The sequence below is a fragment of the Mytilus galloprovincialis genome, chromosome 2 (assembly GCF_965363235.1).
Source record: "Mytilus galloprovincialis chromosome 2, xbMytGall1.hap1.1, whole genome shotgun sequence".
In the NCBI taxonomy this organism is placed as follows: domain Eukaryota; kingdom Metazoa; phylum Mollusca; class Bivalvia; order Mytilida; family Mytilidae; genus Mytilus; species Mytilus galloprovincialis.
The window spans coordinates 48154309-48178704 of record NC_134839.1 but is presented as its reverse complement, the minus strand read 5'-3'; the positions used below and the strand labels follow the sequence as shown (position 1 = coordinate 48178704).

Below are 24396 nucleotides of genomic sequence, written 5' to 3'. Positions count from 1 at the left end.
CCCAAAATCAATCCCAACCTTCCTATTGTGGTATGGAACAGTGTGCTATAATTTCAAAGCAATCTATGTTATTGTTTTCTGATAAGGTATAAAACATAAAAAAATATTAACAAAACCTGTCATAAAGGACAACTCCAAGGGGAAGTAGTCGGACAATTTCAGCCACGTTTACTTATAAGTGTAGATCTCGTCTTGCTGAACATTTTTTGCGTATTTAGGTTTCCATTTAGATACTATTTTTTCAAGTTCATATTAAACAAAAACGCAAAAAATGATAAAAGCTGTCATCTATGGGTAAAAACTAAAAGAAGCCGTCTGACAGTTTTGATGTGATTATATAATATGTAGCTCCCATCATTTCATAGCGGTTTTCAAAATAATAAACGCTTATGTACATGTCCTATTTTAGCCATGTCAGCCATGTTGGTTCACAATGGCGTCATATGATACATTTTTAAAATAAGATACCCTAACAATGCTTGTGTCCATGGTTAGATTTGGTCTTTTATTTAGTAGAATTAGTGTATATGATTTTTGTTAAACATAACAGACGATGACAACAATTTAGGGATGCCAAGTAATGTCAACACCTCACGCTGTCCCTTCTAAACAGGAGATCCTGAGATCTCAAGAATCTCAAAAAAAGTCTTTATCATGCTCATATGTGTGTACTAAATCATGCACCTCATCAGTTTTTGTTTTTTCTTGATGTGTCTTCATGTTTTTGTTAACTATGGAAGTTGAAGTTGATAGCAGACCTGTAGTTAAGGAAATAACTGCATCTGCCACGTGCCACAGCAAAATGAACTAAACATTTTAATCATTGGGTTGACGCAATTCAAAACATAACACATTTACCTGTAATTGAAGTAGATTACAGGAATGTTTTTGAAATAGGAATGACATTTTCTGAAGATATGAGTTTTAACAATTCTACAACAACAGTTTAGAGCTTTCATTATTCAGAATTCAGAATTTTCTACATTTTTTGAAAAAAAAAAAAAATCAAATTTTGAGATTATTCAAACAGGTTAGTCAATTCAACCATAACAGATATGAATTTTTAATACATTTCATTAGAAGTATTTCGTTTATGTGTCAAATGTACATGTCTTTTGAAAATATGCCTTCGAATTTATAATTGATAAAACTGCTTTACATTGATATAAAAACATCTTGATTTATATAAAACATCTTGATTTATATCTAAAAACTGATTCATATCTGATCAAACTAGCTTTTTTCAACGCCATCAAATACACTAGTGAAAACAGAAAAATTGACATTTTAAAATGAAGTACCAAAAAACGTGATTGAATTATTTGTAATTGATTAATGTAAAACAAACAAGGTTTTATAACACTAATGTGCCTGTTGTAAAATGTCATGTACTATTATAGTAGATTTAAAAACGTTTATGATAATAAAACGATACCATGTAATGTTTAATCTAACTATTACATCTCCCCTCTAATGACAAGAATTATTTCGTATTAGATATAATTGCAATGAAAACATACCCAAATAATTATTAGTATATAGTATATAAAACAGTAGCCAGAATCAATGCACATTGAATAAAAATGTCTTCAATACTTATTCTTTTGACCGCTACATTCTGTACGGGTCGGTGTTTACTAGTCAGGGAGACGGTATTCGGGAAAGTCCGTGGAAAAATATCTACACGTGTTCCAGAAAGACAAGTTGAAGAATACCTTGGTATTCCATATGCATCTCCACCTATAGGTCATTTACGCTTTAAGGTATGACATTTCAAAACTATTTTTATCGATGGTATACAATAAATAAAAGTTTAATAATTGAAAATTGTGGCAAATAATGTTTTTATTCGTCGTACGATATCAATATCAATATTAAGATGATACTTCCAAAGTTTATATCTTAATAATTACATTAGATGTATGTTTCATTATAGTACTTTATTCTGATTGGCTAACTGCACATCACGTGTTATTCCGTAAGCAGTTGCATTGCTCAATACAACTTTTCATGCATGATAACACGTGGTCCAACAATAAAGTGCACAGGTGAATTAAATAAAAAAATATTTTTAAGTGTTTTCATGATCATAGCTAAAAAATGTAATTATAAGTATTGAATGCTTCTTTTTGTAACTTTATAGGGTTGTAAAAGCGTTGACCGTGCGCACATTTTTTGAATGAAGCACTTCCGCGCTTCATACAAAATGTACTTCGGTCGACGCTTTTACAGCCCGATAAATTTACAAAAAGAAGCATTCAATTCTTAAGTAAATTTAACGGATTTAGTTTACGTACTCGAAAAAGCTATATATAAACTACTGTCTATTCATAATCTTGTATGCTTTTATGGTAAGCAAACGCAGAGCTTACTTTTTTTAATGATCAAAACCATGTAACGTGGTCAAATATTAAAAATGAGAATGGAAATGGGGAATGTTTCAAGAAGACAACATCCCGACCAAAGAGCGGATTACAGCCGAAGGCCACCAATGGGTCTTCAATGCATTCCCCGCACCAGTGTACGTGCTTTAACTGGCCTTTAAACAAAACTATATACTTGTACAGTGATACTGGGCGTCATACTAAACTCCGAAATATATAAAAGAAACTAAAATTAAAAATTATACAAAGCTAACAAAGGCCAAAGTCTCCTGACTTAGGACAGACGCAAAAATGCGTTATCTGGCATTTCTAAAACAAAAGATTAATATCTGCTCACATGAGTCAGATGAAGAAGAGATGTGTTTCAACTCGGTTGTCGGTAATTGGGCTATAAAAGAACACTTCAAATGTTTTACTATCCAGTTAACTAGATTATAAACCCATTTGTTAAAAAAAGTGTTTAGTTTGTTTACATTTTTGTAATAGTTAAAGTGATAAATTTTATAGGTTCGAAAATTTATTTCTTGAATTCAGAAAGCATTTCAAAATTATGAATAAAGAATTTGGCAATAAGGATCAAGATCTAAACTTTAAGAAGAACAAAAGTATTATTTCATTTTTCTTATTGTGGAATTTCAATTGGTACCAACATTCCATATGCGCCTTCATATGGAGTATTTATCTCACACATGTCATAAATGTGTCACTGATGATCTTGCATATGTCTAGAACTAGTCGAAATACAATATCGTCCTCTTTTTCTCGAATTTTATATAACCAATTGTGACCTTATATGAATGGATGAATAAATAAATGGTTTATTGAGTGCAACCTGAGTATATACAATATAATGTACATTGATATAAGAAAATGACGTCAAAATTATAACATTTAAAAATGTAGACATGCGTATACTTCGATATTTACAATAGACAGATTAAACAATATATTCACGTCTTATGTTGAACATTATAAAATAAAGTTTGCTGCAAGTCTGCTATTAGCATTTAAGAGCTCTATACATGGAACTATGTTTAGCCACAGTATTTTGCAAGGTTGTTGATACTCAATCTTCAGTTTTCTGTTTGAAATGTTCAATTGTCATTTATAATCGTCATTTATCTTTTTGTCTTAGTGTTGTCGGTTTTTCATTGGACAAGCAACTTTTTATACCATCCTTTTTTGTTGTCCTCTTTTTTAGAGAAACAAAATCTAACAATTTAAACCGTTTAGCTAAATATTAACTCGCATTTTATAAATTAATTTTCAAACTTTAGAATTATCAGTAAACCCTTAATGTATAAATAGTGTAACCTATGTTGTGCTTTATATACTATTGTGTGTTTCTTTGCATGTAGTCATGACGTTGTCAGTTAATTTTCCCTCTGGCATCTTTTGCTCCTCTTCTTCATTACGAACAAACATGTGAAAACACTTTTGATTAGTATAATAAAATAGTTTTACTAATCGTGACCTGTTTGTGTTGTTTTATTTTAAACAATGACCGAACCTTGGCTAGAAACAATAGAAATATTACAGCTTAATTTGATTCAGAGAAAACGTGACTAATTACTAAAACATTTGACATTTTCGCGAGGTGTTTATTTTCGGCAAAGTAAGACATAATCACGAAAATTACCCCACGTCTAAAATTAAAATGCAAAAAATATCTTTTTAGTCTGAAAATGGAAAAGTAAATCTTGCTCGGGGAAAATAAACACTAAACAGTATATCAATATTTTTTTCTCAAGGAAGTATCTAAATTTAAAAGGAAATTAAACTTTTCACTTTTATGGTTCTCTGTAGGAACAGACAAAAGTTTTTAATTGTTTATTTATTCATCTATATATTTACCTACATGTATTATTATAATATAATTTAACTTTGGATGTTACATTCCTTCCGATTGGTTGAAAGTTTCTTGTCTATCAACTCATAGACATAATTTTGTCATGTGAGTATGACGTCATCAACGTTTTTTTTCATAATTTACTCCTTAAAATGGGATGCAGTATCATTTATAATGAATGACTGTGGTGATTTTAAGCGGGTTGATTAGTATGCACTACATTTCTAATATTGCCGACGGAACCTTAACAAGTTGATATGTCATTTATTTGGAATAATTGCAGAGGCCGAAGGATCCAATAATATGGAAGCCTTCAATTCTAGAAACGACTGAACTCCCACCAGCATGTCCGCAGGCGGATACCAACTATATAGATTTTCATAAACCGGGGTTTATCAACTTTGATGAAGACTGTCTTTATATGAACATTTATGTACCAAAAGTATGTTATACTATATTTTTTGTAATAAGTTTTGAATACAACATAATGTTGGACAGTATTGTAAGATTTAAATTAGATATTTTATTAAGAAATAACATGTCTTCACAAAACAATCTTTAAACAAAAACTAAGTTTCTTATTATCAACTGTTTATTATTATTATTAGTTGAATTTTATTAGTTAAGATGAACACTAAATCTAGATGTCCAACGAAGTAAAGATTTGTAGTAGGCTTGTATGCAATCTTTTGCAAAACACCGAAATCAAGTATGCAAGATTATTTTTTTTACCTATGAATATATACAAATCAACATTGTATGTAATTACATGTACAGTTTTAGAATGAAATATTCATAAAGTTCGAATGTAATATAAATATGAAAGCTGCTCAACTTGTCATATTCACAGGTTGACAAAGCGGCACTGCCAGTTCTATTCTTCATTCATGGAGGTTCAAACACAGTTGGAATGGGAGCCATGTTTGATGGAGATATACTTGCGGCATATGGAGAGATAATTGTTATAACCTTCAACTATAGACTTAATGATCTTGGTAGGAATTAGTTATCATTTTCATTTAACTCAATATATTTTGCATTCTCTTTCTAGCTCACCTGGCCTAAAAGGGCCATATTATAAGCTTTTCATATAACTTGGCGTCCATCGTCCGTCGTCGTCGTACGTTACCTTTTACAAAAATATTCTCCTAAGAAACAACAAGGTCAAATAAAACTAAACTTGGCCAAAATTATTCTTAGGATATCTTGTTTAAACAAGTGTATCCGGTGACCCCCGCTATAACCAAGATGACCGACATGGCTGAAAATTGAACATGAGAGGAACATGATGTTTTGGCTTATACCTCTGAAACTAAAACATTTAGAGCAAATCTGACAATGGGGTAAACATGTTCATCAGGTAAAGTTCTAAGTGCCCTGAAATTATCAGACGTATTAGACAACCCATTTTTTGGTTGCTTCATCTGAATCTGTATTTCTTAAGACATTTGGCAGTTCTTGATTATTATCTTCAATATTATAATAGATAGAGATAATTGTTCAGCAGGGTAAGATCTACAAATAAGTCAAATGTCCAAAATTGTCAATCTAACCCATAAGGAGTTCCTGCCCTTTAAGGTCACATTTTTTCGTTAATTTTTGTAATCTTTTACAAAAATCTGTTCTTCTGAAACACATTTATTCAAAGATAAAAGTTACCATCAAGAATGTTCAGTAAATTAAGATCTACGAACTAGTCACAATCACGAAAACAGAAAATTTCATAATGAATTCTATATTTGTCGTTAATGTTGTCTTTTTTTTAATATGCACTCCTGCATATAGACCAAGGTGAGCGACACAGGCTCTTTAGAGCCTCTAGTTAAAAGTGTGCTGTAACAACACTAACCCAGGTTAAGCGAATGGTTGATCACTCACATGCTAACATATTGTTCAGTGATTGTCGTCTGTTGATAGGGTTCATATGTGTTTCTCGTTTCTCGTTTTATCATATAGAGTAGACCGTGTGAGTCAACAACACTAACCCAGGTTAAGCGAATAGTTGAGCACTCACATGTTAACATATTGTTCAGTGATTGTCGTTTGTTGATAGGGTTCATATGTGTTTCTCGTTTCTCGTTTTATCATATATATTAGACAGTGTGAGCCAAGGCTCCGTGTTAAAGATCCTGCTTTTACAATTTGCGACTTGGATGGAGAGTTGTCCAATTTGCACTCATACCACATCTTCATATATCTTAAACATAGTCATTTGAACTCTATTGGATAGATGTCTGCAATCATACGACTTCTAATTATTTAAAGAATTTAGATATGACGAGTTGAATTTTATTTCCCTTATGAGGAAAATGTGAGGAATATTAGGCCTTTAGTTTCAAAGCTCTTACAATTTGTTTTAAAATTAGGTTTAATTCACGATTTTTGACGTAAGAAATGACTGTAGCACGTCAGGAATTTGACAGTAGTTTTTCATTCTTGTTAATTTTTTGATTTTGCCTTTTAATACGGGACTTTCTGAATTTAATTTTCATTATAGGTCGGTATTTTTTGTTATTTCACTTGATACCAATGCCGATTTATTTTACTATCTGTAAGAGCTAAAATGGTAGTAAAAACATGTTACTATCCAGAGTCACTTTTAGTTAAACTTGCAGAGTAGTAATATAAGGACATTATTGATACTTATTTTAATTGATGGGCTTTTTATAGTTTTTAAAATCAGTAATGTTCTACTGATAGTAAATTAAAAACAAATTACAAGTATTTTTGAAAGAACAATAATGGACATCCGGCAAAAAACAGGGACTGTCTTTACTTAACCTTTATTCCTTTATATATGAACTTTTGCTACGTGTTGCAATCCACTCATTAACTTTTAGAGGAATAATACTTGTCCTTTGTTTATCAAGTCAAATAAAATATATTGTTTCGTGAATACTGACAGTATAGTCAATAACTATAATAACTTAATTATTACAGGGTTTTATGCCGATCCAAGTAAAGGAATAAAGGGTAACAACGGTCTAATGGACCAAGTATTGGCTATGAAATGGGTGAACAGAAATATCAAGTATTTCAATGGCGATCCATCAAAGGTTACCATACATGGACATAGTGCTGGAGCTATAGATGCGGCTCTTCACTTACTATCAGATTTGACTAAAGGTATCATTAAAAAATATAATGATTTTGTCTACAAAATAGAATTATATTGCAACCAATTTTGACTACAGTCTTCATTTTGTCTTTTGACAACATCAAATATTCCAAATTAGATTTTTAGACATCAGTAATATTTCCTGTTTGTGTATTACTTTGATTTTAACACAAAACCCGGTTTAAACCACCATTTTCTTCATAATAAAATGCATGTTCCAAGTCAGGAATTTAACAGTTTTTACTCATTCAGTAGATGTGTCTTAGCTTTTTGTTTTACCTTTTGCTTATGGACTTTCCGTTTAGAATTTTCCTGGCAGTTCGGTATTTTTGTTATTTCTATTTCTTGCATAAAGTATGAATTTGTTCAAATTTGACTGATTTTTTTTTTCTCTTTTATCGTTTACAAATTATTCATGAGTAAATGTGAAAGTTTAGGCTTAATTTATAAAGTATATGAAAAAGAAATTCGCTTGACTCGAAACATCTTTTGTAATCCAGTAAAAAACTGCATCAAATTAGATTCGATATACTGTAATTTTAAAATGTTCAACTCGTATTTAATATTTAATCATATATTAAGATTACAATTAAATATCAGTTATAACAGCTCCTGCTGTAGCAAAAATTTATCCTATCTAGGTTCGAAATGTTACTACTAATTTGCATACATAGAGAAATTCCTTTTTTTATAAAAAAAATTAACAAACAAAAATTACGTTTGCCAAAGAGTATCTCTAGTATTTTGTGTTTGAGTTTTGTTTATTGTTGAACATCTTTAATTGTTTGTTTCTCTATCGTTTTGTCTGTTTTTGATAGTTTTCACGATGGCTATCTTAATTCACGAATTTAGAAATCATATTCCGGAAATTTACCCGAAGTTTAAATACGATATTCCCGTGCTTGCATTTCCTAACATGATTTTCTTGATAGAGGGTTGTTGCTCACAAGGAAGCTATTAAATCAAGAGTTCCAAATGGTGAAGTTGAAATCATCTCTTCGTAAATTTTACGGACGCCATCACGAGTTGGTTGACCGTTTCACAAATGATATCTGATATGTTCCTTACGTCGTAACTACAATCCCGTTCCCTTTTATGAATGTGACCTACCGAATTAGAATATTTACCGGATTTGTTATCTTATAAGCAACACGACGGGTGCAACATGAGTAGCAGGATCTGCTGACTCTTCCGGAGCACCTGAGATTACCCCTAGTTTTTGGTGGGGTTCGTGTTGTTTATTCTTTAGTTTTCTATGGTGTGTCGTGTGTACTATTGTTTGTCTGTTTTTCCTTTTCATTTTAAGCCATGGCGTTGTCAGTTTATTTTCGATTTATGAGTTTGACTGTCCCTCTGGTATCTTTCGTCCCTCTTTTAGATAATATTGTTATGAGTTATGTCCTGGTCTTGTTTTTGGATATTAATGATTCACACAGACAACTATGTTTTCGAAAATTTACGACAAAAGTGAAACATAAGGTATCAAATCTCTCGGGCAACGAATACATTATATGGATGTGGCTTTTTTGAACTGATAATTTATTTAAATAGATTCATCTTTCGTGTTATGACTTGGGTTTCAGTGTTCCTAATCGGTGTAAATCTAGAAAAACACCCTGGACGTATACATTGTAACAATTATTCATTTGTTATTATTTTGGGATATAACATCACATTTAAAATTCATTGGGAGGATTATGAGTTCACAAACATGTAAATATCCCCCAGAAAATGCAACTTAATGGTTTAGTCATTCGGCTTTCGTTCATTTGTGTAGCATTAATCAAGTCGTTGGTTTTCGTCTTTAGATTGTATTTCATAAATTTAACCAGCTTGAACTTTTAAAATGTGTTTACAAGACATCATGTGGAAACATATCTGTATGTTGTTTTTATTTTGTTAAAATAATAAATGTTTGTAGTTTTGAACTATTCAAATTTGTTCTTTTTTTTCTGGTCAAATAATCAGATAAAATTAAAAAGAGGCCATAGAAAACAACATGACATACAAACGCAAAAGTCGAAAATAAACTGTCAAAGCTATTGAAAATAAATCAGGCAAAAAACAATAAGCAGTGAACAAAACACGACATAGAAAAACTTAAGATTAAGCGACAAAATCTCCACCGAAAACCAGGGTAATCGCATTGCATCCAGAAGTCAGCAGATCCTGCTCAACATGTGGCACCCGACATACTAATGTAATAATTAACCCGTTCTTAAGTCTTATTCGATAGATAGCATACAACAAAAATTGAGTACAGGATTGTGGTAACCATAATTGAAACTTATTCGTCATCATCGATCTGCGAATAAGATATTCCATAACGGTAATAGTTATCAAAGGTACCAGGATTGTAATTTAGTACGCCAGACGCGCGTTTCGTCTACATAAGACTCATCAGTGACGCTCAAATCAAAATATTTATAAAACCAAACAAGTACAAAGTTGAAGAGCATTGAGGATCCAAACAAGACTCGTGATGACCTCCGTAAACTTTTCTAAAGTACGACTTTAACTTCACCACTTTGAGCTCTTGGTTGATTAGTTTCCTTGAGAGCAGCAACTCTCTATCAATTAAATCCTGAACAACTTCAAGAGAAAATTTAACATGTTCTTGTCTTATATACAGACTAATAGAAACAAATCTGGCTGGTTTTTTTTATTGTCTGATCATTCATAATTTACAAATTCATGGGTCCAAAGATTTCACAAATATTGTTTTACTGTTCAAAATTGTTTTTATCCGTTCTAATAGGTTTATTCATCAATTTCTGAATCATTTCTTACAGGTTTATTCAGAAATACAATTATCCACAGTTGCTCACCATTTTCCATTTTGGCGTTATCTCCTTGTGTAAGAACAACTCGAATTTCAGAAATCCCAGAAAACTGCAGACCTGGGACGAGTCTTGTTGTCGATGATGAACATCAGGATGCCATAGATAAATTGTTAGAAGGAGGTGCTGTACATGAATATCTTTTAACAGATAGGTCTTGGGAGGTAAATGGTTGACTAAAAATATTGTTTATTTTTGAATAGTAAGATTTTAAATGAAAATAATTTTTTGTATTAATTTGTTGTTTGCGCGAGTTATGTGACAAAACAATACCTAACGTTGCCGATACAAAAATAAATATATGATGAATGATTGCCATTGCAATGAATATCCAACCAGCGACCAACTGAAAAAGGATTTAAATTCATTTCTAGTTAACTTTGCTTGAGGAAAATTATCGCAATATTTTATTTTTACTTTTCAACAGAGAATATTATTTTAATAGATAATACCAGTACCTTCCGAATCACTGACTTCTGAGCATTAAGACCCCGTTGATAACCAGTCGAGCATCATTGATATCGATCACGTGGTTGTAGTATTCTGATTGGTATAAACTATACTAAATGTATACCTCCATTTATCTTCCATCTGTGACTTTTGAATCATTTTACGAATTTTCCTTCATGTTAAATTTTTTCTTTATTCCATCATTTTTCTTTATTTAACCATCTTAATTTTTGGAAATGTTAGACAGTGTTGAATGCATCCTAGAAATTTGGACGATGCAAATAAAAAATAATAACTATCAAAAGAAAAACTGATATCTCGAATCAATAACATTGATTTACTTGTATCAGACATTTAATTTTGGAAGTGCATGTTAACACTTTGGTATCTTTCGTCCCTCTTTTTTAACAAATAGTTTTAAGCGATATTCAAATACTATACGAATATCGTCTTCTCGTATCCTTGTTCTATAATGAGCGAACGGCTTGGGTTTTGAAACCAATAGATTACTACGCCTGCTTGTACGTGGGAAATCAACAGCCCAATAGTCAGCGCTCCATAGCGGATATTAATTATCATGATCTGGGTAGTTTCGTTTACAATTCATGTAATCATTCGAAATACGTTTGCTTATATTAAAGCGATACTGCTGAGTTATATGTATAGAAACTGTAGATAGACTGCGCTTTTAATAAACTGTATTTTGAACCCAGTATCTTTGATTGAATCATTTAAAAGCAATATTGATTTCATCGAAATCAAACACATAAAGTTGAAAATGTATAATCACAAGATGAACGTCTATATAAAACAAAAGACAAAAATATAAGGATTATGTTTTGCATGATATATAACAAGAAAAGAACGCAAAGAATCTTACTTTTATAACTATTAAAATAAAGCTCGTGGAAATTTTTTTATATAAATATTTTTTTTAGAAAATGCACGTTTACTTTTCGTCGTCATCAATATCAGTGCACGTGTTAATATACTTAGCATTTTACCAGTAGCAATCCAGACTAACGTTTGTTTTGCGCACAGGTCTAGTTTAGCAGAAACATGAATGACTCTATCATTGAAAGCCATTCATTCAATGTCCCAACTACTGCAAAAAAAAAAATTCTAATTGTTTGTCACAAATTCAAAAATGCAAGTACAAAAGGACAAACTCTCGTTTAAGAAGATATTATAACCCATGCTGACTCTTTCTAATCTTGTTCAACAGAATAATTGGATAGTTGTTGACGGTGAATTTTTAACAGACAGTCCGGAATATTTGTTTACCTGTGGAAAATTTCATGTTGATTCAGTGTTAATCATGATGGCCCGAGATGAAGCCTGGCCATTAGATATGTCAGGTATATTTATCATTGAAATATTCAAATACTTGTACGTAAACTCATCAGAGTTGTCAGGAAATTTTGTAACTACGCCAGACGCGCATTTCGTCTACAAAAGACTCATCAGTGGGACTCGAAACAAAACAAATTAAAAAGTCAAGTAAATTACGAAGTTGAAGACAATAGCAACGAAAATTCCTAAAAGTTTTGTCAAATATAGCTAAGTTAATTTATTTCTAAGGTAGAAAAGCCTCAGAATTTAAAAAAAATCAAAGTTTTGATAACAGTTAATTTATAATTATGATCATTTCAATAATAATTCATATCACGATTTCACAACAGAGGTGCTGACTACTGGGTTTGTAAAAAGTACAAAAAATATAACAAAGTGTAATTGCTAATTTTCAGAGGTCAGCGGATTTTATTAACTTTTTTTTCAGCCATAGTAAGTGAAAGATAGATAAACTTACGTAAATTCCATATTTTTCGAATTGGTGCTTAGCGGGCTGATATGACTTTAATCACTTGCCTTTCCCTAACTTTATCGCATTCCGGTAATACTCGGCAAATTCCGGAAATACACCTCAATGGTACGATTTCAGTGCAAAATATTACAAGGTATGGTACAAAACAATTATTTGGATACTGGAAAGCATTTTGTGTAAAATGAAGAGAAAAAAACAAAACAAAAAACAGTGTTCATGTATTGTTGAATTATTTTTTTTTCATCGTCCTTATTAAAATATATATTACTGCTGTTTTTCTTCTCTCTTGCGGCATATGCTAGAAATATTTCATATCGAATATACTACATTTGGGGTACGACGTCCATGAACTTTTCATTCTTTGAACTTCTATTTCAGAACCATGTAAAAGGATCAATTAAACATTAATCTGCTATTTTTCTCCATTGTTGAATCATATGATAAAAAGATAACGACAGGTCAGTTTTCATATCGCATGTATTATCAGCCCTCGATCACTATCAAACCTCAGCCGTGCGGTTCTTGCGCTGATAGTGAACCTAGGGCTGATAATACATGCTATATGAAAAATGCCATGTAATAGTCTGATAATATTAATATAACATAAGTCTCAGATATAGTTAGGATTTATAATATTTTGAAATTTTCATATATATTATGTACATAAATGACAGTGCATCAAAGACCTCTAAAGGCTGGTTGGTATAAATATACATGTTTATTGACTGCATATGTTTAATTAGTTATCAAAGGTAACAGGATTATAATTTAGTATGCCAGACGCGCGTTTCGTCTTCATAAGACTCATCAGTGACGCTCATATCAAAATAGTTATTAAGCCAAACGAGTGCAAAGTTGAAGATCATTGAGGATCACATCAAACGCAATTTTCATTTACAACAAAAGCCATGACGCACCTTTTTTTATGTAGCAAACTATGTATTGATCCATGTAAAGTCAAATAAAAAATTAAGAAAAACATTTCATAAAAACTGTCCAATAACAAAACCACAGAGTGCTTTTTTTTTTACAAAATCTACTCGTTACATCGAGAAATAAGCATCAGATACAAACATATTTGTAGAATTAGAAGAAATGGTTGAAAGGCATTCAGTATATAACAAAACTACAATAATCGAAAGGCTAGCATCGAATGTATTTCCAGAAAGACCCGAATTCAAAGGTATTTATCTAAATGTTTTCGCTCTTTCAAGACTTTATTGTCCTAGACGATTTATTTCTTTTTTCGTAAGGGGTTATTTTTATAAAAGGGCTATCTCAAGAGGAATAAAAGGAAGCGATAAATATAGACTAACTTCACGTTTTTTTCGACGTAAGATGTCTACTCATTCATTTAATAATAGTTTGATGACTAATAACAGCATGTTTATTCATTATAATACCCTGGCAGACGGTTGGTGATTTTTTTTCAAATCGCTTTGTACCAAAGAGAAAACTGAAACTAAAATGCAAAAGCTTCTTTTCAGCACGACATGTATTACATCAGTAAGAATCAAATCAATTTAGAAGACATAACATACGTTTTATTGTTATAAACTCTTTTTTCGTAGACGCCATTAAAGAGGAGTTGAAGAAATGGAAAACCCTAGATCTATCAAGATATCCTGAAGTGAGTAAAATAATTGAGATACGTTATCAAACAAATTTATTCAGTTAGTAAACTAGACCCTTTAGTCTTAGATATATAATATTTTAAATTAGTTGTCATTAGCTTTGAACTAGCTGTCATTAACTGCGAGTACTCTGCGAACAATAATTGGTATCGTTTTTGTTGTAGGTAAGTATAAATACCCTGTCTTGTCCGGATTGTCTCTTGTTACTTTTTTTTTTTTTTAATTTGTCTCATTGGCAATTTAGCAACATCTTCTTGTTTTCATATTAAATATATCTTACAGATTCTTATAGGTGAAACTAGTAGCTCATAAATTTTCTAAAACTACATAACCGATCTATACAATATGTAACTGCATCCAAGTGAAATTAATAATAACATGAGGAAAATATGTTTGCGTAGGTAATAAATGTTGCGAATTCTCTTTTTGATCTTTTTAGATTTTTGATTGCCCAATGTACGATAGTGTTTTCTAGTCTTGAATGTTCGTCCGTGCAGTATCAGGTTAAAGTGTTTGGCTCATTCTGTGCAACTTGAAGTGCAAAGATCATCTTGAAACATAGTAAACATTTTCATAATGAAGTGGACTATTTGGTTTTTTTTTTTGCCAAATTGTATCAATTTTTACCTGAATTTCATTTTTTACTTAAAGTTTAAACACTTTTTAGAGTCACGTATCAATTCAGAAATGTTATTTTAAGATGACTGTGATACATGCAAAAATCGCACCATTTAAGCCCCGGTCACAACAGATCGTACGTTTTTTTTTGTCGTGGAAAATCTATTTAGTAGTTGTCTTGGCACTGTCGTGCAAAATGTCAAAAAAATATTTCGAGTGTTCACATCAACTACGATGTCCACGATGATTCCACGATGGGTACATGACAGGAAAAAAGGTTGTAATTGTACTGTCGTGGGTTTGTCGCAAGTCGGTCGTGCAACAGTCGTACGACAATCTTTAGTTGTTTGCGGCTATCTTTTCAGGTTGTCATGTCATGGGATGCGCGTGGTTCTGTCGTGTCACTGTCGTAAGACTGTCGCACAAGAGTCATGGGTCACTCGCGCGTTTGACACCGAACTACTTGTATATAATGAAGGCCTGATTTATTGGGTTAAAGTGATGCGAGGGGCGACCCTCAGCAAAAGCTCTTGAAATATGCCAGGCTCCATCCGCATAAATCCAACGAAATCACGATTCCAACACCAACTCTTGCATCAGTGTACAATACTGACCAAACATCGCGCTGTTTGGGTGTTTTGCTGGTCCCTATGCTGTTCACGGGTTCCAATAAACACTATCAAGACCATATTTTGCTCTTGTTGGAGTCCGGCAAGGCTTCTATTTAGTTGAATAACCATCCTCTTTAAACGACAGACTGCATTTTTCCCCCAAACATTCATTCCCGCTGAATTGTATTCCTCTAAATAAAACGAAAATATGTTGCATGACGAACGTACCACTGTCGAACGACGGACAATCAATGCTGTGCGAGCATCGTACGACATTTGGTATTCGTGAGACAATCGTACGACTATGTCACGCGTATCTTGCGACAGTCCTGAGATTGTCTTACGACCCATGTGCGACAGTCGTACGATTATTTTCTATTAAAATGGTTTATGTTGGTACCCACGACAATGTGTTTATCGCAAGACTGTCTCACGACAGAAGCAAAACACTCTCACGACAGCCACAAGACAGTGACACGACAAAAAATCGTAGAGTAAAAATAGTGCATGTTCAATTTTCGTCCCACGGTTGACGTACGACGATCAGAGATGACCCGCGATTTGACCAAATTTTATGTCGTGGATCTGTATAGATGTGTCGTGAGCACGTTGTGACCAGGGCTTTAAACTGCAATTTGCATAATTGAGTTACACTAAAGAAGAGTTTATCGGAAAGGTAGACTAAATAATTCAGCAATATACTTAACTTACTTATTAATAGATTATCTTAACAAATATAGTGTGTAGAATAAGTATCTATTGGAACAATGTATGTTATAAATTGATCTACAAAGTGCAAAACCATTAACAAATATATTGCTGTCTAACAAATAGAGCAGCTATATATATTTGCTGATTTCGTTTTTGGTGTATTTCATTTTGAAATAAGTGCGGTTCTTTACAGAGAGAGCTTTTGTCATGACTTTAAACTAGGAATTTGTATCTACGATTCGAAATTTCGTTGAGCAGGCATTTTGTAATGAAAAGGGTAGTTTTGCAAACAGACAAATATGTCTAACAAAGACGACTCCAAATTGCATTGTACATACAGTATAACATCGGAAGATACCAAGACCTTGTTGATGAATAATAAAATTCACAAATAATACAAAGACGTTGCGCACGATGTTGGTACCAATTCCATTTTGCTAAAGATTAAAAATATAGTGATTTCTGATTGAATTCATTACATTCGACTTGAAATTAAGGTAAAAAAGGAACCGAAATGTAAAATACCAGGAATTATAACACTTAATCATCCCATTTTTATGCAAAAACGTAATGTCCAACGTTTCATTTTGTTTGCAAAAGATTAGAGTTCCGTTTTTTTACCTAAGGTATTTTTTTTTTCGATCATCGTAAAACTTCACAAGAATATTGCTATTGTTTTAGTTATTCGCGTTATTTTTGAAAACGGTCTGAAAAATGTCCAAGCATATGCAAGGTAAGTATAATTCTGGTTTGCTCATTTATACTGTGAAGGTGAGAGGAAAAGTATTAATTATATTTTGAAAGTTTTTTTTTACTTTTCTCCTGGTTCATGATTTTTTTTGCCGGAGACCATGCTTATAGTTTTTATTGCAATGACTTCAAAAAGTATAGCCATTTTGTCCCAACGAAAATAAACGCTATATTTTCTTTAAAATTGAGGTTTTAACCAGCTGTCTATCAAATATGTTAAATAGAAACTAAAACTTGGCGGTAAAAGTTTTTCTGTTTTCCTTTTTAAACAATATAGTGTTTAATATTTTTTTCGTTAGGCAACAAGATTTTTAGATCGTTTCAAAAAGTATAATCGTTTTGTTCAAACGTTCGCAAAACGTAATAGGTGTCATGTTCTGGTCGTAATCATTTGTTTCTAGTTTGATTCGAATGAAAATAAAAATACATGTATAAGTTAAAATACAACCAATGTATAAGAAAGTAATAGTTTAAGTTTAAATTCAAATGTTGACCAAATGAGATTTACATGAAAAAAAATATCGGGATCTTAGGTTTTTTTTTTAGCATATTTGTTTTCTATCTGCAATTTCCAAATCGTCAAAAGTAACATGTATAATGTTTGTTAATAAAATAAAATACAGATAAACCGTTGCTAACAATCAGAGCAAACAAATGATATGCATAGTGCCACAAAAATATGGAAATGAGAAATGAATACCGAATGTTAGAACTTCTTGATATTTTGCGACAAAGAAAGCATTGGGAAATTATAAAATATAGAATCGAAACGGAAACGGAAACGGGAATAAATGCAACAATAGGAGTATGTACAAATGTATTAATATGCAAAAAATAGGAGAATATGAATTCAAAATTTAATTTATATTAAAAACAAATCTGTGTAAATTTAGATATTAATGTATCGGATTCATTAATGCGAACTGCTACCGAAATGAAAATTATCAGTTATGGCTTGGAAAGACTGACAACTCCTCTAAATGAATATCTACAAACAAAATAGCTATACGACTACTTTGAGTTTTATTTGTAAAACTATGCATTTTTTCAGACTAAGAGAAATCGGTTACCAAATTCACAACAGTAAATTGACCTCATCAATAATATGCTTGAACAACTGAAACTTTCTTTGAACTCATCGAAATCGCCTTATTTTGATGAACGTCGTGAAACGCAAAGTAGTACCAACATCGTGCGCAACGTCACAATAGTATTGAATATAAAGTAGATGTGGTATGATTGCCAATGAGGCACCTCTCCACAAGAGACCAAATTACACAAAAATTAACAATTATAGGTCACCGTACAACCTACAATAATGAGCAAATCCCATACCGCATATTCAGCTATACAAGGCCCTGAAATGACAAATGTAAAACAATTCAAACGAGAAAACTAACGGCGTCATTTATCATGTACAAAAAATGAGCGAAAAAAAAAATAGATTCTAGGTACTGACGTAGTTTATCTTCTTAATACCATGTGAAAGTATTCTTGCATTTGTCTTTTTAATTTTTTTACTTTTACTGTTTAGTTCATTTTTGGCCAACTTGAATTTGACATTTCTCGGTACTTATACATACCGTAATTGTGTTATTGTGCTTTGGAAAATTTTTGTATTCTCGTTTTTCGTTTTTGCTTATGGGATTTGTCTATATGCCTTTTTTTCTTTGTTGACATATTTGTTTGTTTTATAATGATTAAGATTATTACACAATGTACCCCTATTTTTGACATTTTGACCTAGCATTAGGAAATAAGTTTTTAACTCAGGGGCAGTTGAATGATGCATACTTGTAGTGCAACAGCTGATGACCTTACTTAGTTTAAAACTTGAATTGAGTGAGGTATCAAACATGGTTCTTGATCATACTACACCAATATGCATTAAGTATCGAGCCATCAATCAATCAATAAATACAAAATAAACAAAACTGAAATTATCATTTATTTCAGTCTATGGTGATTTATTCAGATGTGGTTATGTTTGCGCCCATGATGAAACTTGCAGATATGATTGTTCAAAAGAAGAACGTTTATACACTCAGTTTCGAGTATATTTCACAGAATAAAAGCGGGCCGGATTGGATAGGTATAAAAACTGAAAGTCTAATAAACAGGAATTTAAACTTAACCATTATAATATTGATTGTCATATTTACTAAACTAAGTTTGCTATAGTAATATCAAACATTCTTTTAAGTATATCAGTGGGACAGAAAAGGTTTTACAGAATAGAAAATAACTGTTCAGATTTAAGGGTCCCAAAATAGCAAAAAAAAAAAAAAAGAAAAAAAAAAAGAGTCTATAGAATAATGAATGGTATGCTAAAATATGAAAAATAGGGAATATAAGTAATAAAGGCAACAGTAGTAGTATACCGCTGTTCGAAATATTAATAAAAGAGAAAAATTACCTAAACAAATTAAGAATAGCGAAAAAAAAGGAACTCAACGCAGACCTTCATATCAATAAGTTTGCTCATCAATTGAATAAATATGTGTTAATAATGTCACATATCCATTTTGTTACTGTTAATTCAACATGTATTTACACTTTTTAATAGTATCGTTTGAAATTCAACCGGTTAAAACACATGTGTATGGTTTTATTTCAATAAACAACATGAATTCTAACACATATTAATTTTTAATCGCTATATTTATTTTTATTTAGGGGTGCAGCATGGTTGGGACTTATTTTACGTATTTGGTTTACCAACAATTGGACATCCAAACTTCTCATATACACCGAGAGATGCAGATGTGTCTAAAACGACAATGAGAATCATCAGCGATTTCGTCAAAGAAGGGTACGTATGCTTAGTAGTTAAGCATGCACAAAACATTACGGTGCATTCCTTTTGGAAGTGTTCCTGCCCAAAAATGCATTATCAAATACGCGACAGTTTGAAATTTTGTATTACATTTCATAATTGTGATCCAGAAGCTCTATCTATAATACTAAAATAATGAGGTCCAATTTGTCATGGGGTAAAAACGACAAATCAAATGATTCAACTTTATATATAGCTAATATAGGACAATGATGTTGATTAAGAATTACACCACTCCAGACCCTTTAGTTGTCCACATAATTAATATTGCCAATAATTAACAAGTCCCGGGTCGAATTGGATACCGATACAAAAGTATATTCACCTGTTACCTGTTACATTATCTGTACGTTCCGCATCTGAAAGGCGCACCACTAAAAGGTGTATTTAGGATTTTTCTATATACACGGGTCATAACCACAGGGTTGACACTACTAAATTCAATCATTGTCACATTGGCCCCTATTGTAGTATTTTAATCAGTATGACTTTCTAAGATGACAATACAAATACTAAAAATCTGGACTTAAATTAAGGCGTATAGGTACAGTTTTCAATTTGTTAGACGGCATGACGTTAAACAGCGAATCAAAGAATTCAACTTTATTTATAACAATATAGGACAATGCTGTTGATTAAAAAATACTCCATTCCAGGCCCTTTTGTTTTCCAAATAATCAATATTACCCATAATTGATTAGTTCCAGGTCGACGGGTTCAAAAAGAAAGATTTTGAAAGCAGAGAAAAGTGTGCATCTTATAATCGACATGACTTTATCAGATAATAGTTATATACTTAAATTCAGTCACGGACCCGCGATATCACGGGTGTGTTCTAGTAATGTATAAGAATACCGAATTGTTAGCTTTTTAAAGATCTATAAAATTGACATTAAACATACATGTACAGTCTCCAAAAACACAGAACAAACGTAACCAAAATGTTAGTCAAAATAAAAAAAATAACAAACAAATCAAAGATACCAGACTTAAAACAAACTTACATCAGACACGTATTTGTCTTCCCAACACGTATTCGTATCGCTCGGATCTACAACGCTGATATTCCAAAACAAGTATAGAGTTGAAGAGCGCGCAGGACCTATTTAGAAAATCATGTTATGACGGAGCTAGTGTTAAGTTAAAATTTAAACATAATATTTCAAAACAAGAATGCTAACTAAAGTTGTCATTTTTTATATTCATATTTTTAATTGTAAAAAAGACAAAAAGGCAGAGATAACAATAGTTTATCAATACTCAAATCGAATATATCGATTACCGAGATACAATGCAAAGGTTCGGAAACCAAAATGTGAGGAATTGGCGCAAACTCCAAAATAATAGTAAACGATTGTGTCGACAGGATAATCATATCTTGCTATGAATGCATTAACCGTTATGCGATTCCACACTAAGTCAACATGTTTTAATCGGGAGAAGCACAACATCTACAGATCAAACGAATATAATGGTAGCTTAATACCTAACCACACAATGTAGTACGGCGGCCTCGTGAAAAATTGTGCACATCCTGTTAAAAGCATGAAACTTGGCACAAAGCTTCATCTAGTATTACCCTTTGATTTCAGATAGGGAGGCATTTGAAAAAAATGCACTACTTCCGGTAAAAACTTGCGGTAAAATTCAATATGGTGGACATTATACTTAAATTAACTCAATATCGAAGGGTGATATGTGAAAGTTGTTAATATCATGCTACTATAATTTTATTCGGCACAAACCTTTGTTATGTGCTATTTTTGGATATATTTTATAGATTATATGATTTTAGAACCCCTACTTCCGGTTAAATCCAACATGGCGGAAATTGCTCTTTTAAACAAGCATGTGTCGCATGGGAGTTAAGACACCGACACATCGTACAAGTCAACCAGCTTGTGATCGTGACTGTAAACTCATAAAGTGTCGAATTTAGCCGTTCTTCTCCCGACTTACCTTTGAGTAGATTTTTGGAGTCTGTGTTTAAATGTATATATAAACATGCGTCACGTAACGATTTAGATGTAAACGCCTTACTATGGACATATATTGAAATAAGAAGTTGATAATAATTGGATAGTAGGAAATCATCAAGTTTTGTTTTTGTATTTTAAGTAATAGAAAAATCAATCCAAAACGAAAATGAAAACTCAAGATAGAACCATTACACAAATAAAACAGCTATCATACTGGACTGACACCAAATATGTTGAATAGTAAAACCGCAATCATATAAGTTAAATTTGTTTGCCATGTTTTATCTGCATTGATTTTTTTTATCAATTTTAGGCATTGGGGATCATATAGTGGGTTGGATATATACAATCCGGAGAGAAAATCTTACAACAAACTGGATTATGCCAATGACCATGTCGTTTTAACAAACGAATTCAACTTCAAACAACCAAGATTAACATTTTGGTACAACTATTTGTTTCCTTCAAATTTCACTTGCAACATCAGCAGTTAAATGAAGATTTATGTATGTGAATTCGTTAAAAAAACGACATTATGGAAAATTAAGTGAGTCAGCTGAATCAAATTTTAATTGTATACTTCCAACGATTGTGTACTTTAATACTTTAATACATAAGACCGGAAAACAAGATGTATTGTTTAAGTTTTAATTGGCTGTAAACTTACTTTCAGCATTTGCATGTATTATTTGATCAGTTGTGTCTCCGTATGTTATTTTTGTGTTTTATCTCAATCTGATAAATCAAGCCATTTCCTGCTAATTCTTTGCCATTTTGTTCTTATGATGTACTGTTATAAAACTGTCCTTTTTAAGAAAAGTTGAGTGCTCAAAAACAGGTGTACTGCAGCCACATTCTTTATGTTTCTGTCTTAAGATGGACAAGTTGGTTGGTCCGTTATATTTGTTTTTCTATTATTGCTTTGTATTTAATAATCCAATTTCTAATGAATTGTTTCTCATTTTGTCATGTCGGATCTTTTTGTGTTCAGTGCCTTTGAATGTATCATCAGATAATTTTTATAATTTGATAAGCAAAATCAATATCAAGTTCAAAATCAAAATCAAGTGTCGTTATCAAGAGATAAAAACAGGTTTAATACACAATTTTCTACATTTGAAAATGCCTGTACCAAGTCAGGAAATATGAAAGTGCGAGATTTCGCTAGCCGCAAAACCAGGTTCAACCCACCATTATTTTCTTAAAATGTCCTATACCAAGTCAGGAAAATTATAGTTCGTTTCTTTCTGTGTGTGTTACTTTTTAGTGTTGTGTTTCTGTTTTGTCATAGTTCTCTTATATATGATGTGAATCTCTTGGTTTTAGTTTGTAACCATGATTTGTTTTTTTTTCAATCGATTTATGAATTTCAAATAGCGGTATACTACTGTTGCCTTTATTTGTCCATTCGTTTGATGTGTTTTATAATTTGATTTTGCCGTTTGTCAAGGGACTTTCCGTTTTGAATTTTCCTCGGAGTTGTGAATTTTTGTGATTTTACCTTTTGCCTTTGGTATGAAAATTGACACGAAATAAACGTCGACAATGAGAACAAACCACTTTATAAAAAAATAAACACATGCCATTACATAATTATTTTTGTTTTACACATATATACAGAAATATGAAAAAAAAAATCCAAGTATTCGGTACTGTTTCTTTTATCAAATAATCAAATGATATCTGACTTATTAAAACGGAGGCTAATTTTTATTTAATCTTTAAATCGTAGAAGACCAAGGAAAAAAGGGGAGGATAATTTCTAAAATTCATTGTTTTGAATGAAAAGATCATACGTACTAGATTTCTTGATAAACAGGTATATTTTTTACACTGAAACATAGAGCATCAAGTAACTAAAGGCTTTTGAAAAGCATTCAAAGGTTAGAAAAAAAACATAGGATCAACGTCAAACACAAACATAAGCAACCCGATATGCACGATTCTGTCACGTATTTATACATCACATTCATGAACTTAGTCACATATTACTAAGATAAATAAAAGAACTGCCAGGGTTTCTAGATCCATCTTAAAGTTTTTTTTAACAACAGAATCACCACATTTTAAGGTCAATCCATAGAATTATTATCAGTTTCGTCACCTACATTTACCGAATTATCATCATCATCATCTCCATCATCTTTGTCGTCATCGTTAGCAATATCAACGATTTGATAATCTTTATTGCTACAAGCATTTGAACATTTACAGCCATCTGTACAGGATAAACCTTGTCGAACACATGAACATCTTTTGTTGGCACAATCAGTTTTCAGTTTTGAATGATCATTAACAGCTTATCAGAATTAATAAAGCATCTAACGCTGATCAAATCGTTCTTAACAATCGAACCATGGTTGTTTGGCGACAGAACAGTATTTTGTTCAAGAGCAGATTTCCAAATATTTGCCTGAAAGTTGGCTCGTTGCATGTGCTTTAACATTGCATCTTTTGTTGGTAGCAGTAGATGAACATGAATGTTTTTTTTTTTGCATTGCAAACAATTCTTAATCTTTATTCATCGGTGTTATTACTTTCGTAGCCATATATAGCACAAAATACCCTCGAGTGTTTTTGACAAATCTTCGCCTACCTCTTCAAAGGTTTCACCAAGACGGGTTAGACCTTCTGAACAGAACGTACCAAAACGCCAAATGCTTTGGTTTGTCCTTTACCAGACAAAGCACTTAATTACTAAATCACAATCAGTAAAGACGTGAAATCCTGGCAGTGCTCTACAAACGTCCTCCCTAAATTTTGCACACATTGATTGTACATTCAATGATCT

At 31.9% G+C, this 24396-nt stretch overlaps 1 protein-coding gene across 1 annotated transcript; it reads left to right on the top strand.

The window, feature by feature from the left end:
- The first annotated feature begins 1577 nt into the window (after window positions 1-1577).
- Window positions 1578-22372, top strand: LOC143063729 (neuroligin-2-like). Its single transcript, XM_076236066.1, has 11 exons — window positions 1578-1763; window positions 4517-4675; window positions 5084-5228; window positions 7174-7359; window positions 10144-10355; window positions 11867-11999; window positions 13551-13649; window positions 14038-14096; window positions 18747-18882; window positions 19467-19602; window positions 21919-22372. Exons 1-11 carry the CDS (start codon window positions 1584-1586, stop codon window positions 22097-22099), a joined length of 1626 nt encoding a protein of 541 aa, XP_076092181.1. The 5' UTR covers window positions 1578-1583; the 3' UTR covers window positions 22100-22372.
- The last annotated feature ends 2024 nt before the right edge of the window (window positions 22373-24396 follow it).

Bases quoted from the DNA above. Each gene is read 5' to 3' on its own strand.
- LOC143063729 (XM_076236066.1), top strand. From the start codon at position 1,584: ATGTCTTCAATACTTATTCTTTTGACCGCTACATTCTGTACGGGTCGG. The intron at 18,883-19,466 runs GTATAAAAACTG...ATTTTTATTTAG, and splicing joins AAGCGGGCCGGATTGGATAG to GGGTGCAGCATGGTTGGGAC. The intron at 19,603-21,918 runs GTACGTATGCTT...TATCAATTTTAG, and splicing joins AGCGATTTCGTCAAAGAAGG to GCATTGGGGATCATATAGTG.